Raw genomic sequence first — 18,153 nt, 5'->3', positions numbered from 1 at the left:
AAAATTCATACAAACGAGATTCTTCCTCTTTCACTACTAGCATATGAATAAATGTTGTTAGCTTGTGAAAGGTCAACAGCCAATTAAAATTAGTGTGATTAATATAAATATTTTATGAATTGTAAACTAAATAATTATATATAGTACAAAAAATTCACTAATTCAAATGTTTTCATTTTCAATTTAGCACGACTTGATTGTTCATCAGTGTCGCATAGATACACAACCGCTCAATATTCTTCCAATCGCTCCGGGGGACTACAAGATTTTTACAATATGGTATACTTATGAAAAACCTTCTGCCAATGTTGAAATTGCAATAAAAGTTCTCTAGATGCAGAAGTGGCAAAATTTATAAAAAAAGATTCTGTGTGTTACAATAATTAAAAAAATATATTATTTTGTATATTTTAATGGATATTTATGTATTTGTTCATAAAATATAAGATTATTAAAATACTGTATTGTTTTATAAATGCTACACCCAAAGAAAAAATACTTTTCTCAGCAACGAAATTTTAGACAATCGAAATTCCCTTTTATTATAAAGTATTTTTTTTTTTAAGCAAATAAACCTGAATTTGTGGCAAGTGTTGAAACGATTTTATCTAATAATTTTTATTTACTTTAATAGAAAATGTTTTACCATCAAAAGAAAACTTAGTTTGTCAAAAAATTTCGTTCCTAAGAAAAGAAAACTCTTCTTTCAAAGTAGTTTTTATGACTGTTTTTTTTTCTAATAGACTAAAGTTTTGTTCTATCCGTAAATACTTGTTTCCTTAAATTATGAATTATTTAATAACATGAAAAATGCATTCATGAACTTTGTCATTAAATACACGAATCTTTACATAATACATTATATTCTGGAATACAAGTTTTGAATTATGTACTACAATATAACTGCACAAAAAAACCAAAACTTCTGATTCAATCACGAAATGAATTGTTCCAATTAATTTTTTAATTGAAATGTCTTCAATCACGAAAATGATAGTATCAATCGCAGTTTTATTTGGGCATAGAAAATATTTGATAAAAAATGAATTGATTTAATTTGAAAATTTCAATTAATTTCTTAGTTGATTCAATTAAAAGTTTAATTGATGTTGATTGCAAAACTCTTTTGAATTAAAAACATAACTCTTTTGAATTACTTTCTTATCTGACTTTGTGTTTTTAGTTTGATTAAAAAATGTGTTGTTTGAAATAAAATTTTATTTATAAATTTAAAAAATTCCATCACTTTTTTAAAGTGACTAGTTTTCCGAGTTTGATTAAAAAGTAAATTGCGTCAACTAATTTTTTAATTAAAAATTTTCAATCATTTATTTAATTACCTTAGTGCTTCTATTTTGACAAAAAAAATATTTATCAATTAATTTATTAATTGAACAATTTTTCAACTTTTTGCAAATATTTCTGTGTATATATATTATCTTCTCTATATGATTGATGAAAATGACATGTATGTTCGTGATCGATTGAAAAACTGCTGGACCGAGTTAGAGCAAATTATTAAATTATATATTATATTCATGCCCTACGGGTCGTAAGGAGTGTTTCTATTTAGTTTGAAATTCGTGCAACAAACGGCGCAATATTCAGCTTTTTTGGGTTTTTGCATTTTAACTCAAGAACTACCGTAAAGCATAGTGTGAAATTCTTCCTACACTGAAAAAACAGTGAACCCACCAGGAAGCAAACATTTAGTTAATTTTAGAAAATTGTTGTGAGTTCAAAATTGCAAGAATGTCTTTAGTGATATATGAAGTTCATGATGGACGCATTTGTAATAAATTTTCAAATTTAAATAAATAATGAACTATTTTGTGAGAAATACGAATTTAGTAAAACCTTTTACTTCATTTTTTCCCGTTTTTTAGTTCATTTAACTAACGTACACGCACAAAAAAGACATGTTTGGACATGGTTGCCGCATTTATTTAATGCTTATTTAGAGCATGTAGTGGTCGCGAAAACCTTGTATTTTGTCTTTGTGAAAATAATATTCTAGCCGAGAAAAATGTATGCTGGCAATAAGCATTTAAATGGTTCTCAAATGCCCCAAACATGTTCTATCATTCAAATGATAGAATTTGAGACCATTACATGATTGTGAAAGTCATGTACCTGATCATTAAATTTTTTTGACTTTTTTGATAGTTTACGTATAGACATGTCTAAAACCATTACATGGTCATAAAAACTATGTACATTTTTTTCGTGACCATTTAATTTTTCAAGAAAAGAATTTTATAAAAAAAAATTGAGCATTATAAAAACATTGATTTTCATTTTGCGCGTCAGTTGTGTGTTGATTGTTGCTTGGAATGGACGGAGAATACGGAATTACTGTGTTTTGTGTTAATTTATTTATTCAGAAGTGGCACGTGGTGTTATGTGAGCATTGAAAAAATTTACCTGTTTTTGTTCTGAATTTTCTATATTGCAAAATTTATTTTTATTTGCGGTTACATGATGTCTGCGTTTGGGTAGGTACTATGTTCGGTTTTCGAGTTGAAAACCATTTTATTTTAGCGATTACTTTCCCTTAAATAATCAAAATTATAAATGAAAACAAACTTATTCCTGTAAAGTCTTGCCGAAAACTAGTGGAACAAGAAACTACGCATCAATTGAGTTAATTTGTCTGCTTTATATTGAACTGTTTTAATAAAGTAACCACGAAAATTTCAACGCGAAAAGCGAACATAGTACTTACCTTTTGCACGAATGGAATGATTACTTATTGTTGAAATTGCACCAAAATAGTGCAAAAATACGTGATGTTTGCTTGCACGACATTATAAACACAAAAAAAAAAAAAAAAAAAAAACAAGTATATACGGCCGTAAGTTCGGCCAGGCCGAAGCTTATGTACCCTCCATCATGGATTGCGTAGAAACTTCGTCTAAACACTGCCATCCACAATCGAATCACTTAAGTTGCGGTAACGCTTGCCGATGGCAAGGTATCTTAAAACCTCCTAACACCATCTTCTAAATTGTATGTAAGTCCATACGTGGTATATATTAAATCAAAAAAGATCGATCCAATACATATATAATTCAGTTTGACAAAGTAGACATAAAATTTTGACAAAATTCTCTACTGAAATAAAATTTTAACAAAATTTTCTATAGAAATAAAATTTACACAAAATTTTCTATAGAAATAAAAATTTTGACTAAATATTCTATAGAAAGAAATTTTTGACAAAAATTTTTACAGAAATAAAATTTTAACAAAATTTTCTATAGAAATAAACTTTTGACAAAATTTTCTATAGAAATAAAATTTTGGTAGATTATTTGTGGCTCGAGTGGCAACCACGATTATGAACCGAATAAAATTTGAACAAAATTTTCTATAGAAATAAAATTTTGACAAAATTTTCTATAGAAATAAAATTTTGAAAATGATGAAAATTTTATTATGAACCGAATAAAATTTTAACAAAATTTTCTCTAGAAATAAAATTTTGATAAAATTTTCTATAGCAATAAAATTTTGACAAAATTTTCTATAGAAATAAAATTTTGGTAGATTATTTTTGGTTCTAGTGGCAACCATGATAATGAACCGATATGGACCAATTTTTGTGTGATTGGACCAATTTTGGTATGGTTGTTAGCGACCATATACTAACACCACGTTCCTAATTTGAACCGGATCGGATGAATTTTGCTTCTCCAAGAGGCTCCGTAGGTCAAATTTGGAGAATGTTTTATATGGGGGCTATATATATTTATGGACCGATATGGACCAATTCTGCCACGGTTGTTAAAGATCATATACTAACACCATGTTCCAAATTACAACCGGCTTGGATGAAATTTGCTTCTCTTGGAGACTTCGCAAGCCAAATCTGGGGATCGGTTTATATGGGGGCTATATATAATTATGAACCGATGTGGACCAATTTTTGCATGGTTGTTAGAGACCATATACCAATATCATGTACCAAATTTCAGGCGGATCGGATGAAATTTGCTTCTCTTTGAGGCTCCGCAACCCAAATCTGGGGATCGGTTTATATGGGCGCCACATATAATTATGGACCGATGTGGACCAATTTTAGTACGGTTGTTAGAGACCATATACCAATACCATGTACCAAATTTCAGCAGGATGGGATGCAATTTGCTCCTCTTTGAGGCTTCGCAAGCCAAATCTGGAGATCGGTTTATATGGGGTCTATATATAATTATGGACCGATGTGGACCAATTTTGGCATGGTTGTTAGAGACCATATACAACATCATGTACCAAATTTCATCCGGATCGGATGAAATTTGCTTCTCTTTGAGGCTTCGCAAGCCAAATCTGGAGATCGGTTTATATGGCGTCTATATATAATTATGGACCGATGTGGACCAATTTGTGCATGGTTGTTAGAGACCATATACCAACATCATGTACCAAATTTCAGCCGGATCGGATGAATTTTATCCCTCCAAGAGGCTCCGGAGGTCAAATCTGGAGAATGTTTTATATGGGGGCTATATATAATTATGGACCGATGTGGACCAATTCTTGCATGATTGTTAGAGACCATATACCAACACCATGTACCAAATTTCAGCCGGATCGGATGAAATATGCTTCTCTTAGAGGCTCCACAAGCCAAATCTGGGGATCGGTTTATATGGGGGCTATATATAATTAAGGCCAGATATGGACCAATTTTTGCATGGTTATTAGAGACTATATACCAACATCATGTACCAAATTTCAGCCGGATCGGATGAAATTTTCTTCTCTTTGAGGCTCTGCAAGCCAAATCTGGGGATCGGTTTATATGGGGGCTATATATAATTATGGACCGATGTGAACCAATTTTTGCATGGTTGTTAGAGACCATATACCAACACCATGTACCAAATTTCAGCCGGATCGGATGAAATTTGCTTCTTTTTAGGTTCCGCAAACCAAATCTTGGGATCGGTTTATATGGGGGCTATATATAATTATGGACCGATGTGGACCAATTTTTGCATGGTTGTTAGAGACCATATACCAACATCATATACCAAATTTCAGCCGGATCGGATGAAACATGCTTCTGTTAGAGGGTCCACAAGCCAAATCTGGGGATCGGGTTATATGGGGGCTATATATAATTATGGACCGATGTATACCAATTTTTGCGTGGTTGTTAGAGACCATATACCAACACCATATACCAAATTTCAGCCGGATCGGATGAAATATGCTTCTGTTAGGGGCTCCACAAGCCAAATCTGAGGGTCCCTTTATATGGGGGCTATACGTAAAAGTGGACCGATATGGCCCATTTTCAATACCGTCTGACCTACATCGATAACAACTACTTGTGCCAAGTTTCAAGTCGATAGCTTGTTTCGTTCGGAAGTTAGCGTGATTTCAACAGACGGACGGACGGACGGACATGCTTAGATCGACTCAGAATTTCACCACGACCCAGAATATATATACTTTATGGGGTCTTAGAGCAATATTTCGATGTGTTACAAACGGAATGACAAAGTTTATATACCCCCATCCTATGATGGAGGGTATAACAAGGAATTAGTTTTTAAAAATAAAAATAAATAAAGGTAATTTTGTGTGTGTGTGTTTTTTTTTCTCAAGTGGCGTTCTTTTTTCGACGACGAAAAAAGTTTTTTTCATAAAGATCAAAACATTTTAGATTGTGACCATGTTCTTTTAACAGGAAGAAAAACATTTTTAACGAATGTCATAACATTTTAGGTCGTGACCATTGTCTTTTGATTCAAACAAAATTATTTTTATCAATATAATAACATTTTAGTTGAGGACAATTTTAGTTTTTTTACAACTATGTTCACTGAGCTAACATGGTTGAAGGTGAAAATGTCGCCGCAAAAATAGCTTCTAGCATATTATTTTGCTCTTCGAATATGATCGTGACAATCATGTTTCTTCTCTGCGTGTACGCAAAATTATTAGAGTAGAGACAACTTTTTCCATATATAATAATTCATGAACTAAAATAAAGTTAAATTGGCTTTAGTGAAATAAAGAGTTCACTTTTTTCAGTGTATAGATGGCGCAATACTTAATTTTGTTTTTGCACACACTGAAAAAACAGTGAACCCACCAGGAAAGATAACTTTCGATTAATTTTAGAAAATTTGGAACTTTTTTAGAAAATTTTAACTAAACGGTATTACAACCGCTGGCATCACTCCGATATGGCAAAAATAAGTAAATATTTTTCGACAAATTCAAGAAAATTTATTAGACTTAACTAAATTTTTTCAGTAGTTAAAGAAAATTTTATAGTTTTAAGAGAAATCTTGGAGTTCAAAATTGCAAGAATGTCTTTAGTGACATACGAAGTTCACGATGAACACATTTTTGGTAAAATTTACAAATTTAAAGAAATAATAAACTATTTTGTAAGAAATACGAAATTAGGAAATCTTTATGCTTTATTTGTGTATAACTTTTTCCCGTTTTTTAGTTCATTTAACTAACATACGCAAAAAATTATTTGACTAAAATAAACTTTTTCCAAACATAATGATTCTATGAACTAATATAAAGTTAATATGGCTTTAGTGAAATAGAGAGTTCACTTTTTTTTGAGTGCAGTAACTCGGGAACTACTGCATTGACGAATGCCGCAATATGTACTTTTTATATTTTGATCGATTGAGATTAACGTGATAAACCTTTGCTCTGTTTAGCTGAAAGCGTTGGGTGCTTAATCGGAGTATAGCTACCCCATACATATAACCTATTTTTGTGAAAAATAAATTTAATAGGTAAATGAATATCTCTAATTTTTAATATCCATTATCCTTCAGCGAAACACAATATAGACTTATGGCGTAGTCTATGCTGTGTTTCGCTGAAGTCGTTGGTCCTTAATCGGTAGGTAATGACGTTAATCAACCCGATACCGACTCAAATTCAACATATTTTCGTTAAAAAATAATAAACTCGTAAAAAACTGAAAATATATAAATAAACGTAGGGATTTTTTATGGGCATTTAAAGTTGTAAATGTAATGTAAAGTAAAATTGATGGAACATACCCCACAGTCGTTTCAAATGGTTCGGATTCCGCAGTTGCATTTGAAATCTCTAACACTAGATTTTCGATTTTGTTTAATTTTTAAAGGGAGTCTTCAATATCTGTCTAAGCGTTCAAGAAATTAAAAAAAAAGTAGTGAAAAGATTCTTTTGAATGAATCTAACATGGGCTTGACATAGGACGGATGTCCACCATTTTAACACTTGTTGCACTGAATTTGCATCACTTCTTAAGGTAAGATCCGAATTCAGCGCTTTGGATGTGAATTAAAAAATTGTGTGATATTTTGCCAAAAAATTATTTTTATTTTTAATGCATACCAAAGCTTCTCTGAAATATTTGACCTCAAATACTTTCAAAAATTCTCAATGGATTTAGCATTTTTTCGACAAAATTTGAATTTTACAAAAAAAAAAAAACTTTCTGGAAGTGCTTTCCAACGTTTTTGTGTATATTTTTACAATGGATGGTTTTTGATCGGAATGGATCATTATAATTAGCCTATGTGCGGCCAAAATAAACCGTGGACATGTCAAGTAAAAATTGCTGTTTCTATTGGTCCGATAATTCTAATCGGGAGATTGGCCTATAAAGGAGTTATATCGAAGCATTAATATTTAGAAAATTGTGTTTCTTGCATGCCTGCAGTCAAAAACGAGATTTTTCAGCCTGCGTGATTGCAACGACAAACAGACATCATTCGAATTATCGTAGAATTACTCTGTGAAAAACTTGCGGCCAGCCACATACACGTACGAAAAAGACTGTTTTTCATATGTTTGGGTGCAAAAATTATATGTGTGGAACTCAAATTTTTTAACACAATATTTTTAAGTGCAAGCATATAATGTTCATAAACTAGCATAACTTATTTGGGACATATATGTTAATATGTTAGAACATATAATGTTTGGGACATAAAATGTTTGTAAACATAATGTGCTTAGACGCAAACATATATTAATTTGGAAATAGCCTATAAACATATATGTGTTTAGAAAGAGAGACCCAGAGAGTATGCTGCAAGTAAAATAATGGAAGTAACCAATTGGCGCCTCAAAAATATATCCACACAAAGAAAATTTCATTAAAATTTTTTACTACCAGTGTATGGCCCAAGGTAAAACATAATATGTTTGAACAATACAAACAATATTTTGTTTGGACTAATCCGGAAAATATATATGCTTGAAGCATAATGAGTTTGGGGATTTTTTGGGGGTGTATATGTGGTGAAAATAAGGTACCTACTTTTTTGTCATCAGGTCGGGGAGGGGGCCTCCCACTTGACCAACTTTCTGGAAATTAGAAAGAAAATTCAGGGAACATTAAGGGTGTCCTCTAGACAAATCTCCATAACTTTATTTTTCGATATAAGGTCGGGGAGGTTGACCTCCCCATAGGGGTATCTCTTGTTTTGGTTTGTGATCGCGGTGTGGCCCCCCTTTTAGAACGTATATCGCAAAAGCTACAGTTTTTGACAGGCCAACCCGGAAATAATACACACGGAAGTTAGAAAGATATTGTGGAGCATGGAATTAGTCAGAAAATTAAAAACAAAAAAATATGAGTTTATCTCTATGAAAATGCTTTACACATCAAGTAAAGTGTCATTACAGCGAAAAGTAAATGGTATACGATGTGTTTTTTTATACCCTCCACCATAGGATGTCATTCCGTTTGTAACACATCGAACTATTGCTCTAAGACTCCATGAAGTATATATATTCTGGGTCGTGGTGAAATTCTGAGTCGATCAAAGCATATCCGCCCGTCCGTCCGTCTGTTGAAAAAATTATTGATGTAGGTCGGATGGTATTGCAAATGGGCCATATTGGTCCACTTTTACGTATAGCCCCCATATAAACCGACCCCTAGATTTGGCTTGCGGAGCCTCTTGGAGGAGCAAAATTTATTCGATCCGATTGGAATTTGGTACATGTTGTTAGTATATGGTCTCTAACAACCATGCAAAAATTGGTCGATATCGATCCATAATTATATGTAGCCCCCATATAAACCGATCTCCAGATTAGACCTCCGGAGCCTCTTGGACACCCTATACTAACATGCAAATGCAAAAATTGGTCCATATCGGTCCATAGTTATATATATATGGTTTATATCCCCAGATTTGACTTGAGTTTTAAATAAGGCTCCAAGTCGCCCGACTTGACCAAATAATATATCACAACCTACACTTGACCACATATCTTGGCGAGATCTAACCAATATCCTTGTAAAATCGCCGCTGATGAGTAGCAAAAATTGTAAATATTACTAAAATTGCCCTATATCTCAAATACATATGTATCGCCTGATAAATCATAAATGCTCTTTTGTACAAGTGCATTAACATTTTTCTCGCTTCATATTTCCCACATTTTTTACTAACATTGTGTTTCACCCCAGGGTATTAGCCGATTTAAATTTTAATTCCAGAGTTTTTGTAGAAGTACAAAAAATTGTCTCCATTAAAATTATTTGTATCTGGAAATGCAAACCTTTATATAGCTCCCAGCAAATTTCAAGTGGTTGAGATGCTAACACAAGTGTTTGTCTACATAGTGGTGAAGGGTATAGTATAGTCGGCTTCGCCCGACTTTAGACTTTACTTACTTGTTTTTTGCTAAAATTTCGTTTGGAAGGAAAGAATTATTGTTTTTGCTTGTAGATTATTTTGAAACGCACAGAACCATGGACAATATTAAAATTAAATTCAAGTAAAAGGTTTTTATTTGTATTGAATATTTCAATTATAAATCGATTATGAATCAATAAAAAATCAATATCTCTTGCATGATAATAATAATATTTTATAAAAAAAAAAAACAAACAAACAAAAAAAATGAAAGCTTCAAACTATAGTTGCAAACTTGTAGTCAAGCATTTTGGTAACAAAACCATGGTTCGCTTGCAACTCATTTTCTTTATAATTTTCCAATTGCTTTTAGCTCCCATGGATGGGGTAAAAACTGAATAAATTTGAAAGGTTTCTTTTCATGTTTCCATTTTTGTTTTCATTACTACTCAGAAACGTCAGTTTAAAATAACAAACTTTAAGTGTCAATCGTTCGATGACAATTTCGGATATTTCCAAAATTGCAGCTTGAAAGCCATTAAGAGGGATGTAAGTGAAGTTAATTTACAATTTAAATTGAATACCATCATTCGAAATAATTTAATGGTAAGAATTAAAAACAAAAACAAACAATTTAGTTTTATACTACACTGTGTTTTACTTTGCATATAAATATAGATCCAACTTTTGTTGAAGAATCGTAGGAATGTACGCAATCCTGCAGTTTATAATATAACCATTGATGCATGCAAATTCTTGGAATCCCGTGTCCGCAACCCTGTAGCTAACCTTATGTATATTTTTCTTGGATTAAGAGATTACAGCAACATGAATCACACCTGTCCATATGAGGTAGGTATACCCGCAGAAAAATATTTGATTGATTGTATTTGGTTAGGTTATATTCATTAAGCTCATATTACCATTTATTGAAAACAAAACAAACAAAAATCAACTGATATTTATTTTTCTGGCGTTTTAGGGTGTACCTATGAAAATGTAATATATCTGTTATATTTGAAATTGACAGAAAACCTAGGGCACCGACAAAATTTTTTGTTTAGTACTTTTATGAAACATAGTTTACAATATATTCTGTTGGAGTAACAATCGAAATCAACTCCACTGTTTAAATACTTTACTTTTATTTCAATTCTTAACATAGATGGCTATGACATAGAATAAACATTTTTCCATATTGTCATTTTTAAATAATTTTGTCAGTCTAAAATAAAATACCCTTACATAAACTTTGTGTGTGGTTCTTAGAAAGAAATATAATTTCACAATTGCGTATCTGCAATATATTCTTCGTACAATAAAACGTTAATTGATTTTGTACATCCAAAGGAGACATTTTAGGAAATTTTAACATTCCTCCAGACTAGGAATCGAAACGCGGACCATACAGTTTATAAGCAAAGACATTTTCCACTGGGTCACGTAGTTGTTATTGTCATCAACAGGCTTTTATAGCTATAGCCGTCAACGCACAAGCAATTAATACAGTCAAGCAGTTCTATTTATAGATCACATTGATGGATACACAAAACCCATGTTAAAGAACTTTATTTAAAGGAAACAAACCACTTTAGTCGGTTGACAATACTCGTTTTCCTAACGTGTTTATGCTCTCCGCCATAGATATATTAACTTTGTTATTCCGTTTGTAACAAATCGATATATTGGTCTCAGATTACATATGTATGATATGGTCCGTCTGTTGAAATCACATTAACTTCCGAACGAAACTCGATATCGATCTGAAACTTGCAACAAGTAGTTCTTGTTAATGTAGGTCAGATGGTATTGCACATGGGCCACAGTGGACCCCTCTATAAACCGACCCCCAGATTTGGCTTGCGGAGGATCTATAAGAAGCAAATTTCATCAGATCCGGTTGAAATTTGGTACGTGCGTTGGAATTTTGCGGTTATTGAAAAATCGATTTTCAACTGCAAAACTTTGGACCTTTTTATGAGTTGAGGGAGCCACCGTGGTGCAATGGTTAGCATGCCCGCCTTGCACACACAGGGTCGTGGGTTCAAACCCAGTTTCGACCAAGCACCAAAAAGTTTTTCCGCGGTGGATTATTCCACCTCAGTAACGCTGGTGACATTTCTGTGTGTTTCACAGTTTCTCTACACTCAAGAAAATTTTACTTGGATCTTTCTTTAAGGATTTTGGTATTGATTCCGAGCCAAAGATGCGTCTTCTTTAAAATAAAGACATTTTTTACGGACCTCCCTGGCTTTAAATCTACACGCTCACAAAAAATCGCTTCTGTAACATATACTCCCAAACATATTTTGCTTCAAGCATATACATTTTTGGGTATTGCCCAAACATTTATATGTTTGATCTCTTCCAATATATAATATGTTTGAAAGCATATTGGTCTAAACAATATATGTTTGGGTAGTCTAAGTTCCAAACATTTTGTATTTTTGCATCCAAATTCAATAATGTTGTCTTCCAAAAAACAATATGTTATTTTGTGATCATATAATATGTTTGGAAGCATTTTGCATCCAAAAATATTATATGCTTAAAAAAATTCTCCCAAACAATATTGTGCTCAAAATTTTATTTATTTATTTATATATTTACAATCATAATGAATTATGAAAATAAACAGGTAATATAGGTGCTAACAACATAGGTTTTCGACCTGAATGCTCAAAATTTTGTTTCTGCCCAATTGTATATTCCCCCACATCTTTCTCACTTCCACGAGATTTTTTAGTTCTTAGCACCTTTTTCTGTAATACAAACATTGTAGAAGAAATTATTCAATTGTATGTTTTTTTTTTTATTTTAATTTTACCTTTTGCCGGACGGGGATTCGAACAGCGGACCACACAGTTTGTAAGGATCAAAGAAGTAGCTGATCAATTGCCCAAGGATAAATAAAATGTTAATTTTGTAATAACAAGCAACAACCACCAACTTAATTCAATATCGCTCCCTGTTAAATAGCGCTCTAAGCTACTAAACACATATATGTTTATAGGCTATTTCTAAATTAATATATGTTTGCATCCAAGCATATTATATTTACAAACATTTTATGTCCCAAACATAATATGTTCTAACATATTAACATATATGTCCCAAACATGTTATGCTAGTTTATGAACATTATATGCTTGCACTCAAAAATATTGTGTTTAAAAATTTGTGTTCCAAACATATAATGTTTATAGCCAAACATATGAAAAACAGTCTTTTTCATCCGTGTAGGATCGATAAAATTAAAATTGGATACAGATCTCATTCATCGAATTTTTATTCTCTGTTTGCGATATCTTAATAAAGGTGCAAACAAATTCCAGTTTCAAAATCCACATTATACCAAGTACTTCAAAGTAAAAACTGTTTTCTTAATGCTAAAAAAACTTTAAACCAAATATGCAAATTCTTAAAATAAGTCTTAGCCTATATTTGAAGCGTTTTTATCTTAAATTTAAAAATTCAATATGTCAGTTGAGCTAAAGACGATTTCTTTCAATTAAAAATATTTTTCTTCATTTTAAGGAACAGTTGCCTTACTTCAAAGATCTACAAATTCAACATAGGGACGAAAATTTTCAAGATTTGTGTCCTTAATTTGATGAAAAAAGCAAGGATTATAAACTTACTTTTAATTAAAATGTCATTATTTTAAAGAATTTTGTCCTTAGCATTGCGTAAATTTCGAGTCCTAAAATTTAAGTTGCATAATCTTCCATATTAGGTCAATATTTTTTTCAGTGTAAGTGGTTTCACTGCAATGTGAAACGCCGTTGGGACTCGGCTATAAAAAGGAGGTCCCTTGTCATTGAGCTTAAAATAGAATCGGCCAGCACTCAGTGATAAAATAGAAGTTCACCACTGTGGTATCACAATGGACTGAATTGTCTAAGTGAGCCTGAAATATTGGGCTGCCACTATAACTAAGCTAACCATGAGTTGTCAGCAATCAAAAAAAAAAAAACTATATCGCACTCCCTTGTCAATTCAAGGGTGACTTTTCGATATTTTCATTACAAGTTGATTAGCCGATTTAGCTCGATGAAGATTACAAAATTAGACTTACGCAGTTAGTAGATTTTCTTAGTTTTATTTGACTGCATTTTCCAATTTATGTTTACTAATGAATTTTCCTTTTTTCAGAATGAGGTGTACCTAAGGGAATATCGATACAATGAAAAATATATAAACCTATTGCCAATACCACTAGGCCAGTACAGCATTGATATGGTTTGGAAGTATTATAAGAAAATTGTCGTTAAATATGATGTATCATTTGAATTTTTCGAGAAGTTCGATTATGGCAATAGTAAAAAAAAGCAATAGCACCTCTTATTTTAACAAAAATCGGTTAACCGAAAAGTCAATTTTAATCGAAAAAATACGCCGTTAGTAGCTTATCTTAGTTTTATTTGAATGCATTTTCCAATTTGTTTTACTCATGAATTTTCCTCTTTCCAGAATGAACAATATTTTCTACACAGTAAATGTATGTTTATACTATATATGTAATTTATTTACTATTTATTAAAATTTTAAAAACAACAAGAACAAGTATATACGGCCGTAAGTTCGACCAGGCCGAATCTTATGTACCGTCCACCATGTATTGCGTAGAAACTTCTACGGAAGACTGTCATTCACAATCGAATTACGTGGGCTGTGGTATCTTAAAACTTCTTAACATCGTTTTCTAAATTGTGAGTTAGTCCATACGTGGTATATATTAGACAAAAAAGGTATGTGTAGGTAAGTCTACAAATAATTACGAATCGATATGGACTTTTTCACGGTACGTAGGGAGCCAGAATTTAAATATGGGGGTCGCTTATATGGGGGCTATATACAATTATGAACTTGATATGGACCAATTTTTGTGTGATTGGGGATCGATTTATCTGAGGGCTATATATAACTATAGACCGATATGGACCTAGTTAGGCATGGTTGTTAACGGCCATATACTAGCACAATGTACCAAATTTCAACTGACTCGGATGAAATTTGCTCCTCCAAGAGGCTCCAAAACCAAATCTCGGGATCGGTTTATATGGGGACTATATATGATTATGGACTGATATGGACCACTTTTGGCATGGTTGTTAAATATCATATACTACCACCACGTACAAAATTTCAACCAGATCGGATGAATTTTGTTTCTCCAAAAGGCACCGGAGGTCAAATCTGGGGATCGGTTTATATGGGGGCTATATATATTTATAGACTGATATGGACCACTTTTGACATGTTTGTTGGATACCATATACTTACATCACGTACCAAGTTTCAACCAAATCGGATGAATTTTGCTCTTCCAAGGGGCTCCGGAGGTCAAATCTGGGGATCGGTTTATATGGGGGCTATATATAATTATGGACCGATTTCGACCAATTTTTGCAAAGGTATTTGAGACCATATACTAACACCACGTACCTAATTTCAACTGAATCAGATGAATTTTGGTCTTCCAAGAGGCTCCGGAGGTCAAATCTGGTGATCGGTTTATATGGGGGCTATATAAAATTATGGACCGATGTGGACCAATTTTCGCATGGTTGTTAGAGACCATATACTAACACTATGTACCAAATTTCAGCCGGATCGGATGAAATTTGCTTCTCTTAGAGCAATCGCAAGCCAAATGTGGGGGTCCGTTTATATGGGGGCTATACGTAAAAGTGGACCGATATGAACCAATTTTTGCATGGTTGTTAGAGACTATATACTAACACCATGTAGCAAATTTCAGCCGGATCGGATGAAATTTGCTTCTCTTATAGGCTTGGCAAGCCAAATTTGGGGGTCCGTTTATATGGGGGATATACGTAAAAGTGGACCGATATAGCCCATTTGCAATATCATCCGACCTACATCAATAACAACTACTTGTGCCAAGTTTCAAGTCGATAGCTTGTTTCGTTCGAAAGTTAACGTGATTTCAAAAGACGGACGGACGGACATGCACAGATCGATTCAGAATTTCACCACGACCCAGAATATATGTACTTTATGGGGTCTTAGCGCAATATTTCAATGTGTTACAAACGGAATGACAAAGTTAATATACCCCCCATCCTATGGTGGAGGGTACACTGAAAAAACAGTGAACCCACCAGGAAGAAAAATTTCGGTTAATTTTAGAAAATTTGGAATATTTTTAGAAAATTTTAACTAAACAGAATAACCAACGCTGGCATCACGCCGATGTCATAAAAATATGTAAATATTTTTCGACAAATTCAAGAAAATTTATTAGACATAATTAAGTTTTTTCACTTGTTAAAGAAAATTTTGTAGTTTTAAGGAAAAAAAGGAGTTCAAAAGTGCAAGAATGTCTTTAGTGACATACGAAGTTAATGATGAACGCATTTGTAGTAAAATTTACAAATTTAAAGAAATATTGAACTATTTTGTGGAAGACACGAATTTAGTTAATCTTTATCCTTCATTTGTGTATATTTTTTTCCTCGATTTTAGTTAATTTAACTAACGTACACAAAAAAAATTTAGAGTAGAGGAAACTTTCTCCAAACATAATAATTCCATGAACTAAACGAAAGTTAAATTGGCTTTAGTGAAATAGAGAGTTCACTTTTTTTTGAGTGTATAATGAATGAATTAAAATTTGTTTCCTAGAATCAAGTACACAAAATTCAAATTTAAAAGAGAATTGTGTCTTCTATTTGTCCTTACTTCAATCCTCCGTTTTTTTTGGCTCGGAATCAATACCAAAATCATTGAAGTACAAACAAAATAATTATCAAAGAAATAATATTTCACGTAATTATGGTCAAATTTGTTTAACACTGCATATGTGCGCCCTTTTTATTTATTTGGACATTTTCAAAAAAATTTTTGATACAACTCAAAATAGTTACTATATAAAATAAATATAAAATTGTTGCATACCTTTAGGCTTATACATTTATAAAAGTAGCTGATCAGTTGTGGTCACTGTCATCTCGCAAGCATAGAAACTATGCCAATTTGACAAATGAATCAATGAGGGTAATACAGCTATAATATAAAGTGAACCCACCTGAAAAGAAAATGTAAGTTAATTTTAGAAATTTTTAAATATGGTACGATGTGATAAAAATAAATAAATCAGCGACAAATTGAAGGAAATTTATTTACCATTAATGGTTTTTTCGTTTTGTTTAAGAAAATTTTGTATTTTGTTGGAAAAGTTTTATCGAATTTATAAAACAGTTTTTAACGCTATACTAAGTTCAAGTTGGACACATTTTTGGTACAAATTTTAGGAAATTCCGAATTAATTTGTGTAAAATTCGTATTAATTTACATGTTAAAAGCTAATAAAGTGAAGGAATTTATCTCGTATTGGAAATGAAATTCGTACTTCTCATAAAAGCAAAGATTAACTAAAAGTAAAGAAAACAAGTATATGCGGCCGTAAGTTCGGCCAGGCCGAAGCTTATGTACCCTCCATCATGGATTGCGTAGAAACTTCTTCTAAACACTGCCATCCACAATCGAATTACTTAAGTTGCGGTAATGCTTGCCGATGGCAAGGTATCTTAAAACCTCCTAACACCATCTTCTAAATTGTATGTAAGTCCATACGTGGTATATATTAAATCAAAAAAGATATATCCAATACGTATATAATTCAGTTTGACAAAGTAGACATAAAATTTTGACAAAATTTTCTACAGAAATAAAATTTTAACAAAATTTTCTATAGAAATAAAATTTTCACAAAATTTTCTATAGAAATAAAAATTTTCACAAAATTTTTTATAGAAAGAAAATTTTGACAAAAATTTCTACAGAAATAAAATTTTAACAAAATTTTCTATAGAAATAAACTTTTGACAAAATTTTCTATAGAAATAAAATCTTGGTAGATTATTTTTGGCTCGAGTGGCAATTTTGGTATGGTTGTTAGCGACCATATACTAACACCACGTTCCTAATTTTAACCGGATCGGATGAATTTTGCTCCTCCAAGAGGCTCCGGAGGTCAAATTTGGAGAACGTTTTATATGGGGGCTATATATAATTATGGACCGATATGGACCAATTGTGGCACGGTTGTTAAAGATCATATACTAACACCATGTTCCAAATTACAACCAGATTGGATGAAATTTGCTTCTCTTGGAGACTTCGCAAGCCAAATCTGGGGATCGGTTTATATGGGGGCTATATATAATTATGAACCGATGTGGACCAATTTTTGCATGGTTGTTAGAGACCATATACCAACAACATGTACCAACTTTCAGGCGGATCGGATGAAATTTGTTTCTCTTTGAGGCACCGCAACCCAAATCTGGGGATCGGTTTATATGGGCGCTATATATAATTATGGACCGATGTGGACCAATTTTTGCACGGTTGTTAGAGACCATATACCAATACCATGTACCAAATTTCAGCCGGATCGGATGAAATTTGCTGCTTTTGAGGCTCCGCAAGCCAAATCTGGGGATCGGTTTATATGGGGGCTATATATAATTATGGACCGATGTGGACCAATTTT

The 18,153-nt window shown here is 32.4% G+C and overlaps 2 protein-coding genes across 3 annotated transcripts in view; one reads left to right on the top strand and one right to left on the bottom strand.

The window, feature by feature from the left end:
* LOC142239889 (uncharacterized) overlaps positions 1-14,015 on the top strand; it is a 38,901-nt gene extending 24,886 nt beyond the window's left edge. Inside the window, exons 4-6 of the mRNA XM_075311635.1 lie at positions 10,083-10,235; positions 10,308-10,481; positions 13,785-14,015. Of these exons, the coding sequence (XP_075167750.1) occupies positions 10,083-10,235; positions 10,308-10,481; positions 13,785-13,967 (510 nt within the window). The 3' untranslated portion in view covers positions 13,968-14,015. The remainder of the gene's footprint in view (positions 1-10,082; positions 10,236-10,307; positions 10,482-13,784) is intronic.
* Positions 1-18,153, bottom strand: part of esn (espinas) — a 348,528-nt gene that overhangs the window by 209,706 nt on the left and 120,669 nt on the right. The gene's annotated exons all lie outside the window — the stretch shown is intronic.

Source organism: Haematobia irritans, chromosome 5, assembly GCF_050003625.1.
Source record: "Haematobia irritans isolate KBUSLIRL chromosome 5, ASM5000362v1, whole genome shotgun sequence".
Classification (NCBI taxonomy): domain Eukaryota; kingdom Metazoa; phylum Arthropoda; class Insecta; order Diptera; family Muscidae; genus Haematobia; species Haematobia irritans.
This window is presented reverse-complemented; position numbering and strand designations above follow the sequence as displayed.